This window comes from Phyllostomus discolor, chromosome 10 (assembly GCF_004126475.2).
Source record: "Phyllostomus discolor isolate MPI-MPIP mPhyDis1 chromosome 10, mPhyDis1.pri.v3, whole genome shotgun sequence".
Taxonomy (NCBI): domain Eukaryota; kingdom Metazoa; phylum Chordata; class Mammalia; order Chiroptera; family Phyllostomidae; genus Phyllostomus; species Phyllostomus discolor.
The window spans coordinates 28,563,520-28,588,198 of NC_040912.2; the positions used below are offsets into that span (position 1 = coordinate 28,563,520).

The following is a 24,679-nucleotide window of genomic DNA, read 5'->3' on the forward strand; positions in this document are numbered from 1 at the left end:
CATTTTCTCCTTTAATCCTTCTTCTACAGAGGGCTTTACATTTTATGTTCTAAGGTGCTTACCCCAGATCCACAAACTTCCGCTTAATCTTTCCTCCTTGCACCACCAATGAACTGGATGCCCTTAGTGATTTGGGGCCTTTGGCACCGTCTAGAACACACAGGTATGTAAAAAAAAGACCGACTATTATTATTTTTAAAGCTATGAATCAAAAGTCAGTGCTTCATCTCTGAAGGACTTTGTCTCAACGTCTAACTGTAAAAGAAACTGATGGATGCTTTTTTTTTTTAAGCTATAGGAAACAGACCTACGTGGGGAAACTCTCAGTTAAGTCAGGAGCGGTCCTGTTGGACAGAGGCCTGATACATACCACAAAGAGTGCTGGCTTCAAACATATATTGGAATGAACAAAATAAGAAGAGTAAACACTATCTAATCACCCTTTACATCAAAAGCAGGGGCCAACATGACTTTCCTTTGGTTCCTGTGCCTCCTGATAGGAACCCAGTCGCCCCAAAAGTCTGAGAGGTTTAGGGAGAAAGTGCAAGTCAGAGCTTTCCCTTCTGGGCTCTCCCTGGCTAAGGGCCTGCCTGAGAGATCCTGGGACAAAGGAGGGCAGAATGTGGGGAAGACTTTCTTAAGCAGGAGCTCAGCTCTAAGACACTGATATCTTTGAAAGGTCTCTTTAAAGTTGGGTTGGAGCGTGACTTGGCCGGCCTCCCGTGGTGCTGAAGGCACCAAACGCTCCTCAGTGTTTGGAGCTGAGTGATCTTTGCCTCTTTGAGTTTTGCCGGCTTTCTGAATGGCAGCAGCTGCTGGAAATGGGGACACTCGAACTAATGCCAAAAAACAATCTGTGGAGAGGCTTTGCAAGTGGAGTTCAATGTCAAATGTAGGAGCTAGATTCTACTGCTGCAACTTATTCCACCTTGAACTAGGCAGGTAACTCCTAAGGCTCTACCTGGAACTATTTAGCAAAGGATGCTGTTTGGTATTACCTGTCAGCATATCCAGTTAGATCTGAGATGATTATCAAAGGACGTTTAATTTTGATGCATATTAGACTGTGAAATTACTCCTTCCTAATTATCTATTGGTGTCTGTCTCTATCTCTTTAAAATTAAAAACACACTCCAGCAACTTCCTGGGGTGGAGTACAGAGAGCACAGACCTCTTAAGAAAGTGTCCAGTTAACCATGCAGGTTAATTTTGCTTATAATATTATTTACTTCAGGAGAAATATTTCTTAACACACATACTTACAAAACATGAAGTACACACAGAGTTCTCATTTAGGAGTCTATATCCAAAGCTCTAAAGAAGCAAAGGATATTGACAAACACTGAGGATTTTTCGCAATGAGCTTTGCATATTTTTAGTTAGTGATACTTAGATTACAATAATTCCTTGAAATGCACTGGCCAGTGTGGCTCAGTTGGTTGGGAGATGTCCCACGAAGTGAATGGTCGAGAGTCTGATTCTCAGTCAGGGCACATACCTAGGTTGCGGGTTTGGTCCCCAGTTGGGCGTGTACCAGAGGCAACTGACAATATTTCTCTCTTACATCTGTGTTTCTCTCCCTCCCTCCCTCCCCCTCTCTAAAATCAACAAGCATGTCTTAGGCGAGGATAATAATAAAATAAAATAAAATACAAGAGTCAGAAATACATCCACATCAAAATCCACTTCTAACCTCAAATATTTATCACGACTATTTGCGTCATTACTCTTTGGAGAGTGAATTCAGTAGCCACAGATGTGACACAGACACATAAAGAAAATCCACAGACATGGCACAAATACCTGCTGAGGTGATTTTGCTAAGGAATGTAAAAAAAAAAAAGCAAAATTTCAATTATGTTAAGAGAAGCCAAAGAAAAGAAACTGCTGGATTCTTCCAGATCAATCCTAAAGAAACTCTTAATGGCTAGGACTGTGCAAAGTTATGAAGTAGACTGCCTACTTATTTTCTGAATGAGTGGTAGCTGGGCGATGTTTAACAAGTGATGAGAGGGCCAGGTGAGAAAATGCGTATGGGAACACTGCAGCCTCTTAGTGTTGCAGTCACTGGACATCTGGGGACTTAAAGCCTGGTTCTGCCCATCGCAGAGCCCGCTGCTAGGCAACCTCACATGGTTATCTCACACATTTGCCAAAGTGTGTTCCAAGGAACACTTACATGAATGCTTTCAAAAGGCTGAAGTCAGAGGCAAGATCAAGTAATAATGCACTTTCCCATTCTAAATCAGTCAAGCACACATTAATGGACATTTGAACTTCTAGTCTGCCTAAAAACCAACACTGGATTGTTATTACAGAAAAAGATTTCCAACACTGGATTTCAGAAAAAGAACATGTGACATTTGTGTTAGTTTATGTAGCTTTATGTAAAAGTTCTATTAGGCTTTTTGAAATCTCTCAAACACCACCTTTGTGAGAAATTAGAAGTCTGGTGACCTAGTCCTCATTTTCTTTTCCTTCTTTTTTTTTTTAATCCTCACCCAAAGATATGTTTATTAAGTTTTTAGATAGAGGAAGGGAGGGAGGGGGTGGAGAGAGAGAGAGAGAGAGAGAGAGAGAGGCAGTGTCAGACAGACAGACAGGCATCAATGTGAGAGAGAAACATCGATCAGTTGTCCCCTGTACCTGCCCCAACTGGGGATCGAACCTGCCACCTAGGTACGTGCTCTGATTAGTACTCGAACTCACAGCCCTTTCAATGGATGGATGGCACTCCAACTAACTTGTTAGAAATTTCAACTTGCAGAAATGTCCTAGAGTGGAGTGTTAGGTAAGAATGTAAAGATGAGGTCTAGTCTGTATTTATGAGAATCACTAAACCCCATTCTGGTTTATTTATTGATGAGTCAATGAGTTCTAAGAACCACACGTATAAACACTCACACACAGAAGGAAATCAGGTTAACACACTTTACCTCCAAGCTGTCTAGGTCTGCACAGTGAATTAGTCTCAGACAGCAAGGAACTCAAGGATTTTACAGAATGCTCTTCTCCAAATTAGATTTTGAAGATAATTAGATCCTACTTTGTGAATCTATATTGTATCATGCCCTGAAATGTCAAACAACTGGAAGCGTGGAATTTCCCCAACGTTTCAATGATACTGAGTTCCATTTTGGGAACTGGGTAGGGAGAGTCCCTGAGGGACACGGAAGAGCTGTACCAATGGTGGTGCTTCAATGCAGTCATCCGTCAGCCCAGTCTAATGAGCACACTCCATATACACGTCCAGTTAACTTTAATTGTAAGCTTGCTGATTTCTGAATGTAAAAACCAGGAGAAAACAAAACATATGGATGATGTTGGTTGTTATGTCAGCTGTAGCTCCCAAAGTAAATCAGAAAATTAGTATTCTGGTTTACAAATTAGTTTTTTCTAGGTTTGAGCGTCATGAATCGGTCCCTCTGAACTTGATTAAATTTGGGTAAATTACTGAATTTCGGGACTCAGAATACTAAGGTCTAAACTCTTGGCTCTCGGCACTGACTGGTAAGAGGCTACTTTCTGAGGGTCAGTTGGCTCCTTGACATCTTTCAGTTCGAGGTGCAACAGAGCCTGAAAGTGGAAAGCAAGCAGGACAGGCCTTCCCAGTTGATGATGGTGGTGGTGGTGGTTGTGGGGCGTCAGAGAGACAAAAGGTACCACAAAACAAACAAGCAATAAAGGAGAGAGAGCGAGCGAGAGACAGACAGACACTGACTCTTGTCTGCAAAGGCCTTGAGGGACAGTACGGGATTATAGATGTACATTCAGCCTTTAACACAATTCCTGACATAGTGTAGATGCTCAATAACTATTTGCTGAATGAATACATAAATAAACGGATTGATGTCCATGAACATAGAAAGCATAGAAAACTCAAGGTTGGAAATATCTTTCAGGAGAAGAAAAGAACGTGAGGTACTGCTTTCATCTGGTCATAGTTAACAACCAACAAACATACTAATAACTGACTAAAAAGTCAGTACTTTTTCATTTAAATTTTTATTTCTTGATTTTAGAGAGACAAGGGGAAGGGGGGGAGAGAGAGACAGACTGACATTGATTTGTTGTCTCACTCACTTATACATTCATTGGTTGATTCACGTATGTGCCCTGACCGGGGATCAAACCTGCAACTGTGGCATATCTGGATGACACTCTAACCAGCTGAGCTAGCCGACCAGGGCTCAAGTCAGTCCTTTATAAAAGCTCAACTAACTGCTTGTTCCTGGTTACCCAGAAATACAGTCCACCCAGAAAAATCAAAAGTGGGAAAGCTCAAGTACTTGGTCTTCAGGAAAGAAACTCCTCACTCCCTATTCTCTTGGTCCTGCATATAGTACAGCAGGGAACTTCATCCCAAAGAAGCAGCAGTAGCAAACGAGAGAGGCACTGGGGAAAAGGATGGATTTTACTGCTAATGACTGCTAATCACATTTTACTGCACCATACAGTTAATGGAATGCAAAGCACAATTCGAACCCAGATAATACTTCTCTGACCTGAGAAGAGACATCTGCTGACTTCAAAGATTCATAAATACATTAGAAGTAAAAGGCAGAGAGAAATAATCTGGACACAATTTAGACACTTTTAAAAGTGTTTGGGCCAGATTTCATGTGTGAGTGATGCATTCTCTGACTATTCATAATTTCTTTCAATGACCTAGTTATGCCCGGTAAACTCAGAGGACCACAAAGTATTATCCTATAGCTCAAATATGTATATGCTTCTGCTGTTTTGCCTTCTTATGGATCAATTAAGGTCTACACATATTTTCTCTTCTGAAGAGATGATACAGGGCTTGGCACAAGTATATTTCTATAAAAAGTATGATTATAATCCACAATTTAGGTTAATTACTGAGAGTTTTTGAAGCCTTTCATTCTTTTGGAGATAAGCCAAAATCATAGTGCAAGTCCTGCATCAACTTGGCAATGACTATTGACAAATTAGTGGGCTTGGAAATATTTTCTCTTGCTTCCACTAGTATACTGTCCTTCCTAAGTACAGCAGTACCTCTGTACTCATCCCTAATTTGTTCCAGAACTCATGACAAGTACTGAAACTGACAAGTGCCAAATGATGCATTTTCTCTCGTGGGGTGGCGTCGTGACTTAGACAAGTTCTAGCAAGTACGAGGAGTCCCGAGCAAGCACTGGGTGCCGAAACATTATTTTTTCTCGTCAAAATGCGACAAGTACAGAGTTTGATGAGTTTTGAAGCTGATGAGTACCGAGGTCTGACTGTACTTAATTTTTATCTCAAAGTTTCTTCTAGAAGAGCTGTGCTCAGGATCTGCCTGTGAAAGACAATTCCAGCAACTGACAGGCTCCGGGAGGGAAACCAGGGGACATGCCGGAAATAAACCTACGGTGCTTACCCAAAGTTGCAAAACAGAGTGAGCTCCCACAACCAACTGTATTTCTATGTTCATCATGTATTTGTAGAAAGACTACAATTTTTGATCTGGTAGAGATAAATTAATACGGATTTTCCGAAAATGCAACGATACACAATCACACTTGAGTGCAGCAGCATGTCCCGTACCACTGCTGCTGCTGGCTGCTGGGATTCTTTACAGGCGATTTGATGGGTATTTACTTTAAATGATCATTTCTTTGTCATTAGGTTGATCATCTTTTTATATTTTATACATAATGCAGATTTTCTCTTCAATGAATTGACAATTTCCTTAGCCTATTTTTGACTTTTAAAAAATTATTTGAAGCTACTTGTATATTAAAGTCTATTGATTAACTTTGTATATGTGGTCCTTTTTATGTTTCTTGTCCACTGAACTCAAGAGTATTTATAAGATAGCTGCAGAGTATAAAGAAAAAAAAAAAAACATTTCATTTGTCACCCCGCTCCCACTGCAGTTTATACTCTGAAGTTCCCAGTATGTACTCTCCCATTTCTACTCCCTGACACTCCCCCAAGTAATTAGCGTTGTCATTCCCATTCATAACCTCAACATTTTGTTTGTACCTCTCAATAGTTTGCTAGTTTTGTTTAACTCTGTAGCAATAGAATTACATGTATTCATCATTGTTCACCAGTAATTTGCTTCTCAATGTCTTGCTCCAGAGATTCACCCCTGTTTTGTTTCTGTGTGGTTTATTCATTTTCCCTCCTGCACTGATTCATTATAGGAAGATATAGGGTCCAGCACAGATAACGCCCCTTTCTAAATTACAAAATCATAAGCATGTAATTCTGTAAAATAACAATATCACACTCAAACACACCATATGACATTTTAGGTGAAATGCTCAAATTAAAACATAAATCATTACACCCATATTCTTACCCTACCAACCACACTCAAGCAAGCTGTACTTCTGCCGGACCCTGTACTGCAATTTATTTATCTGTTCTACTGGTGATTATTCTAGTGATTACTGGCTTTTGGTTGTTCCCAGGTTTTCCCATTATGCAACAGGACTGCTGTGAATATTCTTGCACATGATTCCCAGTAGACAAGGGCAGGATTTCTTTAGGCCACATGAATAAGCAAAGACTTGCTGGGTCAGGGGGTGGACACATGTTCAGTTTTACCAGGTAATGCTAAATGGTGTCCAAAGAGCTTGTACCAATTTACACTTCCACCAGCAAATGCTAGATTCATGGTTATCTCACATATTTGCCAGCACTCGGTAATATCAGATTTTAATTCTTTGGCAATATGGTGGGTATAAAATGATATCTCATTTGATTTATTTCATACTTTCCTTATTACTAATGGGGCTGAACACCTTTTCATAAATATTATTATAGACATTTGGTTTTCATTTTCTATGAAGTGCCTGTGCAGGACATTACACATTTTTCTCCTGTATTATTTGTCTTTTTCTTTTTAGTGCTGTATGGGAGTTATTTCCATAATCTGGACACTAATCCTTTGTTAGTTACATAAGCAATAAATGTTTTCTCCAAGTTTGGAAGATTCTTTATTGTGTCTTTTGAGAAATAGAAATTTCTAATTTTAGTATCATTTGACTTTATCAATCTTTTCCTGTTTTTTTGCATCTTGTTTAAGAAATCCTTCCCTATCCTAAAGTCACAAAATGTTCTCTTATATACTTCTTTAAGTCTTAAGCTTTTTAAAATTTATTTATTCATTTACTTATTTATTTATTTTTGGACAGAGGGGAAGGGAGGGAGAAAGAGAAGTAGAGAAACATCAATGTGTGGTTTCCTCTAGCGTGCCCCCTACTGGGGACTTGGCCTGCAACCCAGGCATGTGCACTGACTGGGAATCAAACCAGCAATCCTTTGGTTGGCAGGCCAGTGCTCAATCCACTGAGCCACACCAACCAGGGCTAGTTTTTCAAGTTTTACAGTTTTATATTACCCAATTAAGTCTGGAATCGTCTTCCAATGAAATTTTTGCATGGTATGTGATAGGGGGATGGCTATTATAGTTTTTAAAAATATGAATGACCAATTTTCCCAATTTATATAAGACTATTCTTTCTCTACCATCTACACATGTGGCTATCATAAAATGTGTGTGTATACAATCTGCTTCTAAGCTCTTTAATTTTGTTTCATAGTTTATTTGTATTCCTCTGTATAAAAAATGTACAGAACTAAATAATTCTAGGCATCCCCCAAGATCTTCCACCTCAGTCTTCTTTGAGTTTCAGGTATTTTAGTCCTTTTTTTCTTTCTTATAAATTTAGAGTCAGGTTGCCATGTTCTACAAAATGTCTGTTATACTAAATCTCTAGATCAGTATGGAGAGAAATGAGATTCCTTTTTTGCTATTCACTTTTTTAAATGACAAATGAATTTTACAGTGAACAAACATATATCCACCAACTAACTTCTACAATTTCCATTTTGCTACATTTTCTTTAGCATATAGCCATTTCTCTACTCATCTGTTAATCCATTAATTTTTAATTGTGTTTCAAAGTTGCAGATACTTCACCATTATACACATCAAAGTATTTATTTTATATAGTTATTTTACATCTTGTGTGTGTGTGTGTGTGTGTGTATAGATAGATAGATACACACTCTGTATATGTACACACACACACACACACACACACATATTCATTTCAGATGTGAAAGATAATACAGTTGATGCTTGAAGAACATGGGTTTGAACTGCATGGGTCCACTTATCCCCAGATTTTTTTCAATAAATATACAGTCAGCCCTCAGTATCTTTGGGTTTTGCATCAATGGATTCAACCAACTATGAATTAATACTACAACTATGTAGTATTTTTGACCTGTGGCTGGAAACCTATGGGTGGGGAGGGCCAACAGTATGCTTCATTCTACCCCAGACTATATAAGGAATTGAGCATTCACGAGTTTGAGTATCTGTGGGGGTCCTGGGACCAGTACCCTGTGGGCACTGAGGGACACCTGTACCTAAGACTTCGGGAAGTCAAAACTCGTATGTGTATTTTGGCCGTGTGAGGACCAGTGCCGCACTGTTCAAGGATCTCTGTCTGACCCAGTCTGCTCGGTTACTGTAAAGGAGCATGTCAGGTGTGGCAGGAAGAGAATGAACCTACTCTATTCCTCTCTGCATCATTTAACCTGTTTAAACAGGAATTCATGACTTCTGTAAATTAAAAGATACTATTAAAAAGACAAAATCTATGGACACTGCTTTGAAATTGTGATATTAACTCTAGGAGCCTTTTAAAAAATTTAATTGGCTAATCTCTTGCATTACCTTTGTCATAGCTTTCTATCACACTCTTTTGCAATATAAATCATTATTGTGTAAATTTCTTCTAAGTAAAAACCAAATTAATAGGTTAATGCCTGTATCACTTTTATCTTCAAGTATATATATTTTTCTCTATGATTACTTTAGTGTTTACCAAAACTTGGCTACTATTCCACAAAACCTCTAGAAGGTCTCCTGAAGAATTTCCTTTATTAGTAAACTTGTGGGGCACTAAAGAGGTAAAATTACTAACCAGGTAGGAAAAGATAAAAAAACAAATAAATGAAAGGGGGATGTTCTTCTATCCCATAACATAAACAAACAAAAAAATATATTAACTGTAAAAAGACAAAGGACTTAGGATTAGAAAAAAATGCCATTTTTATATTGCACAAATTAAGATGTTAGTGAAGTTAGACAAAACGGAAGGAGAACAAAGAAATTAACAGTACCTTTTTCTTCCGGTATTTTCCTGGTGGGGGCTTGATGGTGGCAGGGAGAGTCTTCCGCATCATGATCAGATTTCGCAGGAGAGGAGAGTGAAGCACCTCCCCAAGCAGAGAAGGAAGGCTCCCTTTCTGAGCGCAGTGGTCCTTGGAATTCTGCTATGTGGTCAAACTCCGAGAAGGGCGCGCAGCCAGCCACGGAGGTGAGGGATGGAGCACCAGAATCTGACTCTGGGGAGGAAGTTCTCAAACCCTTGGGCAGAAGTGATTTGGTGATACGCATGTGGTTATAGAAACTGTTTGATGGCTGCTGATACAAGAGCATCAATTCCATGTAATACTTACTTTGAAATCAGATCGACCTTTTTTTTTAAGTAAATACCCATGAAAACCGATTTTGTTTGTTGGAATGAGACTCCATAGTTCACAGCTCACCATATTACCATTGTAACTACCACAGACACCTATGACATATGGAAACAATTACTTGAACATTCATTATTTCCTGCTAGGTAAAAGCAACTGCCGAATATCAAAAACACCATCATGAAATATGACAATGTGGATAATGCTCTTGGTTAGTTCACTGAATGAGTACAGAAAGAATCTGAATTACAACAATGCATCTATTGAGTTGAATAAGGATTTTGGAGACAAAAAAGGGAGCTATTTCGGCTATTTCCAACTACAGCATCGAATCTGGTTGCAGAAAATCAATCGACTGTAAGAACAAGGATACAGCCTAACAGTGTAAGTCAGAACACAGTCAAGGGTGCTCACCTTTCGCTCGAGACTGTCCTCCCCGTCTGTCGAACTGACACTATCATAGAGTCGTGTGCGAGAGGGCCTCTGGCGCCTGTTCTTCACGGAGAGCTGGGCTCGCGTTTTCAGGGCTTTGGAATCCAGGCGCTCTGTCTCTGGGACTGCTTCATTCAAGTCTAAGAACAGAACATTGCAAACCAATCAGGGAGAGGACTCTTTGGAGAGGATTGATACAGAGACCACAGACACTGGTAGCGAAATCTTAGTGATACCAGGCCAGAAACGGGTGGCAGCCAAGACGGCCTAAGATCCTACAGGTAACAGAAATAGCAGCAAAAAACCTCCCAGGGAGATCTGGAAGAAATGTACAAAGGTTGAGGGGGAAAGAACTGGCACTAAAGATAACCAAGGCAACAACAAAAATCTAACACCCAAAGAGCACAAAACCTTCCCACCATATGACTATAAAAATCACTGACATGTATGTATGTATGTATGTATGTATATGCATGCGGGAGTGTTTGATGAACAAATATAGAAGAGGAAGGTCTAGCAAAGCTGGGAGATCTTAGAAACTAAGGACAAAAACCTACAAAAGTCAGGTGGCTGGTCCAGTACAGGTAACAAAAAACGACCATCAGTGTAAATTTTCTTGAGCAAAATTTACTAATAGGCTTTTATGGTTTTACTTTTACCTTTTCAGAGTGGCAGTCATTAAGTGAAATCATAATGGCCAAGAAATTAATAATTAAGTACTTCTGGATATAAATTATTAACATAAAGCAAATAACTGAATTGGAAAAAAATAATTAGTACTGCTATTAATAGAATAAAACAATTTCTTTTAGTAGCATTACCCCAGGAGATGCCTTTTCACAGTATTATTATAAAGGTGCACTCCAGATATGTTATATTACAAAACTTAGACAAGCAAGTGCCTCAGGCTTTATCTGGCCTACCTGTGGAACTTAGTACTTGGCATATGATTCTAACGAACACATTTGCCCCCCGGGGATACATCTGTTGAATGACATTATTTAAAGATGATTTTGACTTTTTGTTTTTTATATTTGAAAGAAAAATATTTATTTTTGATATTATCATTTATTAATGATATTATTTATTTCATTATATTTATATTTGAGACAAAATAATCTCCTTAATCAATTTAATTTACTCCTTCCATTAAAATCTAAACTTGCAGCTATCCATGAAGAGTTCATTAATTGTGGTAGTTGGGAGAGGATCAACTTTGCAAGCTCTTATTTACGTATAAAATGTGAAAACACCCAACAGGTGAAAGCAATAATATAATAATTATTAAACTATATAATATCACTATATTATATTATTATTACATATAATTATTATATACTATCAGATGCACATTTTATAGCACATCTGTTTTGACACAAAGCACTGTCACATACACTGTCTCCTGTGTTCCTCACAAGAGCTCCAAGACACAAGTGCTAAGTGTGTTTCTTCTCCTGAGCTCAGAGAACTTGAGCCACCTGCCGCATCTACACAGCCAGCTGAGAAGCTGCCATGATTATTCTAGCTTTTTCTGACTCCCAGGCTACTACTCCATGCACTTCAATTTAGTTAATGTTGACCAAGTTATTAGAGTAAGATTTTAATGCCAGTGGGGTTGTGTTTTCAGTTGCAAAATCACATTATCACGTGACTAGTCTAGGAAGTTTACTTCTCCAGCAGGCTACGTGTGCCATAGTACCATCAATCTCCCACACGTGTGTTAAAAGAGCATAAAATAGGAGACATTGAAAACTATAGAAAAAAAGTTTCTCAGATGACTTCTTGTTTGGTTGGTTTAATAATGGCTTTGGTTACTTAGTGACAAAAAGACCTAAGGAGGAAGCTCACCCAACTTTTGAAAATATGGCTCTGTTTGTGATAGAACCCTGGCCCTGGTGGACCCAAGGGAGCACTCAGCACCCAGGACTGCAGGAGCCGCTCTGTCACCAGGGGCGGGTCAGAGTAAGGGAGCGGGAGAACGACGTCTCAGCAGGGCTCAGAATACGGAGACTTTACTCTGGGACTTCCGGCTCCATCGCTATTCAGTAATGCCCGGTACTGGTGTCAGTCATCCCCCCAGTGGCAATCTGGTATGCCTGCTCTAACATCAGCTACCGCTGACTAGCTTCTAACTGCTGAAGTGCACGAGTGGAACTACGTCTTTAAAGGATGAAATCAGCCGAAATCCGAAAAGCAGCGCCTCTAATCCATTATCCAAGTGGCCAACAATGCACAGCACCTGACTAACAGTTTTTAACTATCTGAAAACAAAGAGCTCAGGGTCACTTTACAGTAGTTATGCATGGGTTACAAATCAGTGACTTATATTCCGATTGAAAAAAAGTCTTAAAGTAAAAAACTGGAAAAGTGGGATGTAGCTGAGGTCATTCCCTTCAACAGCTCTTATACCAGAAGGAACACTGTCTGGGAGACACCAGAAGTCATCCCCAACCCCCCGGGAGTGTGAGCGGAGCTGTATGCAAAGGAGGAGGTGTGTATAGATAGCAGTTAAGCTGCTGGGCACAAGCAGAGTAATCTGTTCAACCTCTGGAAGCTCTCTTTTTCTATCATGTCATAAAAGATCAGAATATTCTAACTCAAAAGAACCGTAAAGATTCTAGCCCACCATTCTTTCTCAGATCGGAAAACAGAGGCTGCAAGGCTACTAGCTTCTCTTCTAACTGTGTCCCACAGCTGGCCTGTGCAGGAGACTGGATGGAGTTGAGCCTCAGGAGCTTGCCCTTCCAGAAGGCCATGCTCAAGTCTGAAAGCAAACGTCACAAGTAATCTGCCTTCTTCGAGCCCTCTTTTTGGTCTTACTTTATGTTCCAAGCAAACATACATGCCAACGGCTCCCTTCGCCAACTCCCAGAAGTATATAGTACCAGAAGAAAAAATAATTGAGGGATTTTTATTTGGCTTTATATTTATCCAAGAAATAAAATTCTTACATAAAAAAACTGATCTGTCAGTCCTGTGCTGGTGATGTCAGGAGAAATCCCACTGGGCAATAATTCTAAGCTCCGTGCTACTCAATGTAAGGCTTGGGTGGCCATGTTCTCTCACCATCGCTCATTCCCCACAGAGCCCTTCATCAGTAGCACAGGACAACACAGAACCCAAGACTCTGGGTCCTTCCTCTACCCCTTCTTTCCATGGCATGTCGCTCTGCTGTCCCTAAGAATCAGAGGAAAGTTTCATTTTCCTTTCTCCTTTCTTTTCTGTTCTTAGACCTTCCGGTCTCTGAAATAGACCTTTTTTTTCCCTGACTCAAATTCAACTAGACATATAAAAGAAGAGCAGACTCAAGTGAATCGATACACATAGCCAGACAAATACAAAAAGGATATAAAGTAGCTGATGATAGAGCAGTTTTAAGTGGGTGGGACTCCACCTCAGTATACCTGCATCTTAAGAATAGCCTCATTATTGCTTTGAATTGGACGCTTTAAAAGAAATGTAATAGATTTGAGTATGACTTTAGCAGCTGTTATGAAAAATGTTCTGTGAAATTAGGATGCCATATATCATATTACACCGAGATCAGTTCCCTCAAGTAATGCTGTGAGTCATTGGGTTTTTTTTCACTGGATTGACGTTATTTTTGACGTAAATGGAATGCTGCCCACGGCTCAGACACAGGCGGCAGGGGAGCAGAGGAACGGAGCAGCATGACAATGGGGTCCGCTCCACATTCTCATGCGCATTACTCTCCTCGAGAGCAGCCAGACCTTACTTATACCATCACGCTGCCTGGCTTGTGCTATTATCACTGAAATGCTGAACATAATGAGACACTTGGTGCACATCATTTACAGTCACTGCAAGTTCATAAAGGGTGGGCCCATGGGGCTTTGGGTTCATACATACAGCACTAAGAGGCAGGTTTATGAATTGCACAGGGGTGGTATTAAGTAGTTACCACAGAGGTAGTCCGGGAGTTAGTCTTCCTTGAAAAGAATCCAGAACAGTGGTTCTGCCACTAAATTGGGCAATTTACCAAAACTCTCTGTCCCTCAGAATCTTCAACTGCAAAACTGACATGATAATAACATAATATAGTAATTGCATTTTGAGAACTAAGTGCATAAGAAGATATGTAAGTGCTTAGAAGAATGACTGGTACGTAATAAGCAATCAATAAATGTCTATTCACTGACAGTGAAAAGCTTAGCAAGGTATTCTTAAGTGACTAAAGCAAGTTTCGGAACAATGTGTATATTCACCATAAATATTTAAAAACCAGCAACATAAATATATATTGTCTAATGGTAGATACACACATGTAATTGCAGAGGGAAAAAACATGAGAAATATACACTTCAGATAGACAAGGGTGGTTACTTCCAAAAATGGTATTACATTTGGGGATGTTAGTCAATGAACAGTACTTTAATCTTATTTGTAATGTTAAAATTTTCTTGTATTATGTATTTTTTTGCATTTATGTATTACTTATGTAGTTAATATTAATAAACAAAGATAAAACACATTGAACACGTTTTCTTTTACAGAGATATTCATTCCATCCTAATCTGATAGCTCTGTGTTTTAGGAATCAGTATTTCCCACTATTGGTCTTGTTAACTGTCCAGATCTGTGTGTCCCTCAGCCTGCCCCAGGGGAGGGGGCTGCTCTGTCATGACATCTATGGAGACTGTCTGCCTGCCTTGCCACAGTGCTAACTGCCTGAATATTTGGCCTAAATAAGACCCCATGGCTTAGCTTCCAGTTGCTACTTCGTTTCAGTGTTGTATAGGGAAGATGTATTGAATCAGAAAGTCATCTGAGGCCAAGTTACACAGCTTCAGCTCATCTAGTAACACCTCGGTCAGAAGCCCACCCCTGGGCACCTCTCACCCCAAACATCATTAAAAGTTGGTTTCTTTATAACTATTCAAAGCTGATACATTTTGTATCCCAAGTCATATTTATTAAATTTTAGAAAGCTGGTTTCTTATCATTTCAGAACAAGTAGAAGATTATTGCTGTTTCCTAATCTTTTAATTAGGACTGAGTTTACTGTTGCATGAACTGTACAATTAATTTGCTAATCTTTGGAAAATATTAAGGACTTCCTTTTTTAACTTTGTCAATAAATGCAATCTCGAAACGATTTATGTGCCCTCTGAAGTGTATTCGGTTATGCGTTCTTCACTGCAGTCTGATACCTAAAGTCAGCCTTCTTCAGCTTCAAGTCAACCTGTCCTCCCGTTCTCGGAGGGCAGAGAGGTCCACGTTCTGCTAGCTGTATCTCGGGAGTGCCTCTGTAGTTAACGCCGCCAGACTGCCGTAGAAGTAGTGGCTGCGGGTCACGAAGAAACTAATATCCCAGGTCCCACCGTGTATCACTTGAAGCTCTTAGAAGGGCTGCTTGATTCACAGACCATGACAAATACAGAATATAGATGTAGACAACAGACAGAGGCATTTAAATATGTTAGGAGTCCTTCAGTGTCAGATGTCTCTACAATCTGATAGAAAATATCTGCATAACCTAAAATTCAAAGAAACGGAAAATCTACCTGGCTGGGAACTGCAGACTTCTGTGAGTAGAGCCATGAAGTCCTGTGCAAAAGCTGGGTCTAGGTGAGATGTGCAGATGTCCTCTTCTGGACATTGCAGTGTCTTTGACATGACAACATGAAAGAAGGTTCTGTGCTCTCACTCAAGGGTGACTACACGACTGTAGTCGGTTTCTCAGTCAAAAATCTCTGGACATTAGTAATCCCATGTGTGCTAACTAGGCAACTCTCCAAATTATGTATTTTAATACTATAACTTCCTATGGGAAGAATGCAGGTCTTACGCCTTTGGTAGAAAATAACCTAAGTTCCCTGAGATGACAGTTGTTGGCAGAATAAGCCATGGGAAAGTACCTGTTGCTACAGTAAGACCAAAATATGTATAGCATTAGAAGATTTAAGAAAACTCAAGGTTCACAGCAGTTGTAAGTATAACATACTATATGTATCAGAATTTCTTAAGCACTCATGAACACTGTCAGTTGCTAATAATAGTGCTTTACAAAGGAAATCAAACATAACACATTTATAAATGCAAGTTTAAATGTAGATGTTCACTTAGCTAAGTTTGCAAATAGTAACTAAATATTATTCAAAGTTTCCTAAATAGTGATTTGTAAACCACCTTTATGCTTTAAAAACTAGGTCTTTGATAATGTAACCTGAATAAACAATTTTAAAACCAAAATAAAAACCCAGATGGCTTTTTTGATGACCCCAAACCCTTCTGTTTCATCAAAAAATTCATGAGCAATAGAGTTTTTTGGTATATCTACTTCCTAATGTTTCTTAAGTTTCCTCATAGTTGGAATTTCCTCTAGGTCTCAGGTATAATTACTATACAGTATGGAAGTACAATAGAATATTACTTTATGTCCACTTAAAGGAACTGAGTTACAATAGGTTGTTGAGTTACAACCTATTGTAAATACTGTTACAATAGTAATGTGGGCTACTATGACTAGCCCACAAAATCTTTACGATCTAAATACTATAACTATGGAAACAATATGGTTGGCACACTGTGCAAAACCATACACAGGAAGAGAATTTTCTGGTCCTGATTCCAGAAGCAGCTTTTCATTGTTGAGTTTTACTTTACAGATGTTGCAGCCTCACGATTGACCAGCTTTCCCCCTTGGCTGGCAGAAATCCTAAGTGGAATGTGTGGCCCGTCCCAATCTATATGAACGAACTTCACATACAAACCGCTCCGTGCAGCATCTTCTCCTTCCTCCTGTTCTAGCCCCCTTGCTGCTCCCAGCCTAGTCTTTCAGTCAGTGTACCTTAGTGTAACAACATGGCAGCTTCCAGTCTGTATTAGAATTCCATGTTGAACCAGAGTATATTTATAAAATGCAAGAAACATTTTAGAATAGCTTGTGGAGTTTTCTTGAAAAGGGGCTACATCCCACATCAGGGTGAAAAGAGTCTTCTTCCAGAAGATCATAATCTACCTTATAGCTGGACTCCAAATAAATAAAACTCAAAAGCCAAAATAACATATAAAGTAGCCTACTTTCCCTAAAATGGATAGAAAATAACTAAGCTTAAGCTCATTCTGACAAAATAATTCATTTTCTGTCAAAACAACTTCAGCTATTTTCTTGTACTAATGCACACGTCAGTGGGACCGCAGGGTCTGGTGACGTCTATGAACTTGCGGAGATGCAGTGAGAAATAAGAACCAAGGAGGGCCTGGCTGGCGTAGCTCAGTGGATTGAGCACGGGCTGCGAACCAAAGTGTCGCAGGTTTGATTCCCAGTCAGGGTACATGCCTGGGTTGCAGGCCATGACCCCCAGCAACTACACATTGATGTTTCTCTCTCTCTCTCTTTCTCCCTCCCTTCCCTCTCTAAAAATAAATAATAAAAATAAAATCTTAAAAAAAAAAAGAACCAAGGAGGGCTGTCATTTTGCAACCAAATGCCTTTTGAACGCCTTGTTGATTTGGCAGCAAAAGCCTTTCTGGTGAGCACAAAAGCAGGCACAAATCTTGCATAAAGCTTTACAGGCACTTCAGGCACTTTGTGTTTTGAGTAAGAGGACAGGTTTTGGGTTTAATGACATGCCAAAAACCAATCAATAAGTATTGATTTCTCATTCATTTGGTGGGCTCGTTAAAATCTCCCACAGTGATTTATTGGGAATGCCCACCCTTTAATTAGTACAATTCAATAATATCTCAAGGTCAAAATTATTTATCAGGGATTGAGTTATTAAAAACAATTTGTTCTGGAAAAATTGAAAATTGTGTAAGTTTACCAAGAAATTACATCTGCATTCATGACAAAGCAAGCCTGGCCACACTCCAGAGTCCTCCTCGCCCCCACCCAGAACCGAACATCATGAGGACAGCGTGGGGCAATCCCTCCCTGCTCTGCACCTGGCGGGCTGTGTGCGGCACCACTGGTAACAGCGCGAGCATCCCCTTCCCCTTGAAAGGCTTTCTTTCCATTGAATGAATTCCAGTCTTAATCACACCCTTCACTTCATTGTCAAGTTCTGGGTTCCGGTGTTAACAGCGAATGCTGAATGTGCTCTCAGACTCTATCAGGAAGTGAAGCAGATGTGGTGGCCGGGCTCTGGCCTGGCCTCACAGCCACAGGCATCTGAAGAGCCGCCCTCACCAAGCGCTCGGGGGTCAGGGTGGAGAGGCACCAAGGACAGAGGCACCACAGGTGGCAGCCTCGGCAGAAATGATTTCTTGGAGGAGACCTCAGGCACTTCATGGGCGTAAATGTCTGCCAAGTGCTGTTTTTATTTTTTTTTTCCTTACTAAATCTTAGACTACTATTTTAAGCCTAAAAAATACCCTTTGTGGTTTTCATTTCTATCTTTCAAGTATGTTAGTTAAATTTTTATATGCTAAAACACTTTATGTCCACAAAAATTTTTATATCATATGTGTATGTCATAGAAAAAGGAGGAGAAAGATACTCATGTATCTACCATGAAGCCTAGAAAACAAAAGGAGTACTTTGGAAGCTCTCTCTGTGCCCTATCTCTAGTTGTAACCTTTGATTTTTTTTCTCCTAACTATCCCACAAAGCATCCCTGAAGAATACGTTGATTAGTTTTGTTTGCTTTTAAACTTTATGTACGTGCTGATAAACTGTACAGAATATTCTGCAAATCATTTCTCTGGCCACTGGCTTAAGTTGAAGGGTGGGATCAGGGCTGACTCCGTGCTGCAGCCGGCACAGACGGCATGGCTCTGCGCTTCTGAACGTGTCTTTCGGTGCACCGGCACGTTCCCAGAGGACGCACATGCCTGCAGAGGGGAACTCACTGGGCGCAGCATGTACACATCTTTCATTTTACTGGGTAGTACCAAATTGTTTTAACAAGAATTGTTGTATGAGTTTTCCTTTTTTTCCTACATGTTAGCAATCATATGTTACTATGAAACTATCTTTGCCAGTCACTTGATTTTTACTAATAATACTGATGTTTACGTATGTTCACCAACCTTGGGTTTTCTCTTCTGTGAACTGATCGCTTATGTCTTTTGACCATTTAGTTCTGTTTTCCGACAACGGGTGTGAGTTCTTCGTATATTCTGGATAACAACCCTTTTTCTTAATTGTACAGGCTACAAATATCTTCTCTCAATTTTTGGCTTCTCTTTCCAAATTCTTTATAGTGTCTTTTGAAGATCAGATTTTTTTTAGTATTACTGTGGTCAAATTTATCAACCTTTTATATGATTTGGAATTTTGCATCTTAAGAAATCATATAAACATTCTCTTACATTTTCTTCTAAAAGGTTTAATGTTGCCTTTCATAGTTGAATCTGTAATTCATTTGGAATCCATTTCATGAATGCTATGAGGCAGATCAACTTCATTTTTCTCTATGTGAACAGCAAATTCTCCCAGCTCCACTCGCTAGCCCACCCTTTCTCCCCTGACCTGCAGCGTTAGCTCCATGCTATTCTCACATCGGCATAAACAGGCCGGTCTGTTCCGGACTCCGCTCTGCAGCACCGGCCTGCTTGTCAGCTGGTGGGACTGCACCACACCGTCTCAGTCACCATTCCCTCACCACGGATCTCGGTGTCTGACAGAACAAGTCCTCTCACACTGGATTTCTTCAGGAGTATCTCGACTATCCTGGGCCAAGTGTTGTGCCATGGATGTTTTAGAAATAACTTGCTAAGCTCTAAAATAAATAAATAAATAGATAGATAAATAAATAAATAAATAAATGCCCTATTTAAATTCTAACTGACACTGTATGGGACATATAGATTAATTTGGAATAATGGTGTTTTTTACAACATTGAGGCTTCCCACCTCTCTGATTTATGCAGGTCTTCTTGAATGTCTTTCCACAGGTCTTGAGCATCTTTTGTTGAATTCATATTAGCTACTTTATCTTTTTTGTTGCTGTGATAACTGGTCTCTTGTAAAAAAAATCTCGAAGATCCTCGGACTGCATGAGACAGCCCCTGTCATGCGCCAACCCTGTGCATCGGTCACAACGCGCACAGAAGGAAGTACAGACCCCTCTTCAGGCACGGAAAGCCCCTGGTCACTCCCAGAACATAGGACAGCATGCCACTGACACACGGCTCCACCTTTAACCCACCGTCTACACTTCAGGAAGGTATGATTCTGATTTCATTCATGTTTTTCTTTTCTTCAAACCCCCTCTCATTTCTGAAAATCTATCTTCTATTTATTATTCTTACATAAAACCCTTTGGCTTCCTTACCCTTGATCCCAGCCATCCTACAAATCACGCAGCCTACTGTACACTCAGCGGTCCCAAACGCCCATCTTCCTACCGAGCAGCCACCCTTCCTGTTACAAGTCAGTGTGCCAGCAGGCTTTCGGTGCTCCAGACGACGTTTCTGAAGGTGTGGCACTTACATAATCTGCCTTCATACAATTTCTGCCCATCAGTCCTTGCCTTCCTTTCCGTGTCTCTATGGAATATGCATAATTTTTCATTAACAAACTGCCTTTAAAATACTTGAAGCTGAGGACAGTATTATCATAAGAATCCTGGAATAAGTAGAAGCTAAGGAAGAGCCTGTTGGTTAAGCGACTCTTCTTGGGAATCTAATCAAACTAAGACTACGACCCTTCTTCCTGCCATGATCTCTCTAACGTGCCTGTCTGCTGCTGTCAGTCCAATGCTGCCGTAACCAGCTGTGCGGCCACAGTCGTATCCCGTCCCTCCAGGGCACTCAGCTACGACGTACAGAACTGCTGCTGCTCAGTGTTGCTCGAGCACTGAGAAATGATGAACAGTCAACATGGCAGCAGGGCAACACTATCTTTCACATTCTGGAACACACGTAAAATAACAATGGACCACAAGATTGTCACGAACCTATAGGGATTTAAGGTTTGTTCAGGCTCTCGGTGAAAGAATGATGGTTATATTTGCTTTATGTGTTATGATAAGAAAAAAGCATTCAAATGTATTAAATAATAAAGGGGTGTATATATTCTATAAAAAATTTAATGAGCTATTTAAGTGGGCTTAGATTACAGAGAGAACCAAACAAATGAAGTTGAGATATAATTTTCATGTGGTAAGTTTGTGCATGGTTTGAAAAATGGTTTTCTCATTCTAAAAATGTACGATAATTTGATTTTGAGAGTCACACAATTGACCCTTGCCCTGGGGCGCTCTGTCCTAGGAGAACAGGGGTGCATGTGAGGAAGCAGCTGCTCATCAGCTCTCCCTCTCCTCTCCTTTCCTTTCTGGGCCCTCTGCTCTCCCCTTCCCTGCTCTTTCTTTCACTATTTCACTCGAACATCATTTTCACTGACGTATACTTGATGATCCTTTTGCTTCATTGGGCTGCCTCACGGCCTGAAAGTATGCTAATCAATAAAACATCCAGTGGTTGGGAAGCGAATCAGAACTGGACAGGGTCCGGGGTGTGGAGGGGGCAGTGCAGAGTACTGAGTCTGAGGGGCAGGGACCGGCAGGACGGACAGACTGCAGCCGGTGGCCACTCCCTGCTGCAAGGAGGTGTGTGTTGGAGACAGGGCTGGGGGATCCTTAAGTGCCGCCTGGTCTGTGCCTGGTCCACTGTTTTATTTCCTTTTCTAAACCTCTAGGACTTCAGTGTTCCCTAGCAACAGAGGCGAAGGATCAATTTAGAAAAGTGCTTTCCAAAGCATTCTTATCCAGCTACTGACCAAGCCATTTTGTTTATGTGATCAAGCAATTGAAATTCAAGGAGATTTATCACTGACTGTCCTTGGCAGCAAAACTGGAAGAGCGCCTCTTGATGTGCTACCACTAATGTCTGAGATGACTGATTCTCCCTCCACCGCACAAGCACCGGCGGGTTTCTCTGCATCTCACTGGAAGCCGACAGTGTTGCCAGGGAAACTGATAATTACGTGGCAAAATGGAGGGTGTAGAAGGGAAAATGGGTGCAGAAGAAATGTCAGGTTTTGATCTAAATCAGCATGTTAATAGTGTAGTCTGTTGATCTTCTGTAGTCATATAATTTCATAAATATCATTAATTACATGTTTGACAAGGTGCTGAGCGGAAACGACCCGGCCTCTGGGAAGGTCCCGGTTGCTGATCGCGCCTCTGCAAATGCCATGGCAGGGCGCATGTTTACTATGAAGCACAACTGCTTTTAAGAATTAAAATATTCAAAAACAGGGAAGAGCATGGGTTTGATTTCTAAAACCTTATTTTAGAAATCACTATTACAAAGTTCCAGATATAAAAATTATAATTCTATAAAAGCTCTAAATGCTTTCTTTCGCCCCACAGACTAAGTCAGCCCTACAGCCTCAGTACACCCTTGGGTGGGGGAGAAGGAAGTTTTCCTATTTATATATAATAGGTAGTAAAACCACCCCACTGAGCTGAAGGGCCTTAATGAAGTCACACAGCTCTTCAGCAGGTGGTAGTGCTGGAGCTAAAGACTCGAATTTAAGCTGCCCAGGAGGCATTATACAGAGATTATATCTTATTAAGAGAAAACCCAGAAAGAGGATATACACTTAGTGAATGGATGCAAATCTCTAGATATCATTTTAGTTTTAAATGAAGATTTCCAACACTTTTCATTTTTAATGGCTAAGAGTTTAGTTCTAAAAGTTAACAATATGCTCTAAGTACTTGTTTATAAAAACGTCTCACTGGAGAAATTTTAATGCTCCAGTGACAGTGGGAAAGACCATCGCGTGAAGCAGCTCCGCAGTGCGCAGAGCGGCGCCGCACGCCCAGGCCTGCCTGGGACCCCCGGCCCTCTCCTGGCGCTGCTGCTGCTGCTGCTGCTGCACGGTCCTCCCGTCCCTCTGTCCCGGGGCCGCCGGGGAGCTGTTTTAACCAAGAGTTCAACATCCTCCTGTGTATTTATAATGGCAAATTCTTATACATTTTCTAATTTGTACGTGGACTATAGACACTGAAACATTCACTCATGTTCATACACATACAATTTATGTCCGGGTGTGTATGTGTGTGAGAAAATCGGTGATTTACTTACAGCTGGTATATGAAAAGTAGACAACCATTTATATAGAAAATGTGTCCAGTGTTTTGGTCTTTGGACCAAATAATAGAATGGACAGAATAAAAGAATGAGAATTATATATTAGCAAGAAAAAAGCACAAAACTTATATAGAACTTCTTAACTCAAATGAATTCCAAGAGCTGGAAGTAAGTAGTCAGCCTGCTGACGTTATGAAAAAGATCTTTAGTGGTTTAAAAATTTCAAGCCTTACTCATTAAAATAGAAGTAGTTAGGCTCAATCCAGATGGGACAAACTATCACTTTAAAGCAGTTTATTAAGTTTATCAATGTTATGATGGTTTTAAAGTATTTGGCTTGTTTAAGTTGGAATTTTGTTTCCTTACATCAAAGCATGTATTTTTCATATAAGAGAAGCACTAAATAAATTCTTATTTTGATAAAGCTTTTCTTCTTCCCCATGGCAGGAAGGCATTTTCAGCTTTTAAATCTCTGGATAAGAAAAAGAACGTAAAGCCACATTTTTACAGGCATTAAAAACAATGTTTGTGGGCAGGCTAAACAAACCTTGACTCAGGCCATCTTGGCAAGACATCTGCTTGACGTCCAAGTTCTCCAGGGTATCTGCTTTAGAGACTTCACCAAGAGACGTTCTCCTCTCAAAGATGTTGTTGTTATTATTGACTTGAGTCCCATTTTGCTTCAGCAGCCTGAACACCTCAGCTTCCAAATCCCTAATCTAAGGGGAGAAAAATCCATTTGTAAAGCTCTAAACCAGCACTTCTCTCCAAGTGCCAGGCAAATCTATCCCATTATTAAGGGACTTTGATCACATAACTCACCCGTACTTGTAGGCCTTGAACTTCCACAACGTGAGCTTTTTCCAAATCTTCTATTTTCTTTCTTTCTGCTTCCTGTCTCTTGATGAAATCAAGTTCTCTTAAGAAGAAAATAATAGGTCTGATTGCATCAAACACTCAAAAAATGAGAAAACATACGGAAGTTCTTATCAGAAGCAATAAACTGCAGTGGTAGAATAAATAGAGCTATTTAAAGAAATAAAATTCAGTCACAGTTAGAGGAAAGGTATATAGCAATGAAAGCAAGTAAAACATTTTAATGGATCACAAAGCAAATAAAAATGCTTTGATTGTACTTACTATGCTTTTCATTTGTATCTCCTGATTCTAGAGCACCCACACATCTTTAGACAGGAGCTAATAAACTAATGACCCACCTTGAGCAATTTTGTGGAGATAATTACATGCCAGGTAGATGTAATTCTCCATGTACAAAGTAATATATCTAGTAAACTGATGGAACTGAATGGGGATAGATAATTATAAGATGGTTTCCTATGAATGACAGTGGAAAAGGGCTGGGAGGGTCAGAAGAGCTGAGGGGGGGCTGTCACTCACACAACTGAGGATAATCGGGGAGAAGGAGAAACATCTCCACTTTGAGAACCTGGAATATAGAGTGCAAATTTAGCAAAACTTATTATAAAGTTATTACATTAAATAGAGTTTATGATTCTGTTTGGCAAGAAAATTAAAATAGTGATGTGCTGAATTAACAGCACAAATTATGAAGAGCAATTTCCCCCCTTCAAACTTTTCTAGATTATAATTTCCATTTTATTTTATTTATTTAAAAAAATTTTAAAACATCAATGGGTGGTTGCTTCTCGTGCATGCCCTACTGGGGGCCTGGTCTGCAAGCCACGCATGTGCCCCGACT

At 40.0% G+C, this 24,679-nt stretch overlaps 1 protein-coding gene across 9 annotated transcripts in view; it reads right to left on the bottom strand.

Annotated features, from left to right (window-relative positions):
- Positions 1 to 24,679, bottom strand: part of PPP1R9A (protein phosphatase 1 regulatory subunit 9A) — a 264,007-nt gene that overhangs the window by 22,732 nt on the left and 216,596 nt on the right. For 5 of the 9 annotated variants that reach the window (XM_036010598.1, XM_036010597.1, XM_036010596.1 and 2 more), the window contains 5 exons: positions 23,782 to 23,878; positions 23,507 to 23,678; positions 9,931 to 10,088; positions 9,157 to 9,403; positions 63 to 150 (listed from right to left, as the gene is read on the bottom strand). In XM_036010598.1, coding sequence (XP_035866491.1) covers positions 63 to 150; positions 9,157 to 9,403; positions 9,931 to 10,088; positions 23,507 to 23,678; positions 23,782 to 23,878 — 762 coding nt within the window. Of the gene's footprint in view, positions 1 to 62; positions 151 to 9,156; positions 9,458 to 9,930; positions 10,089 to 23,506; positions 23,679 to 23,781; positions 23,879 to 24,679 lie in introns of all 9 variants that reach the window. The other 4 variants (XM_036010601.1, XM_036010600.1, XM_036010599.1 and 1 more) reach the window with 2 other exon arrangements.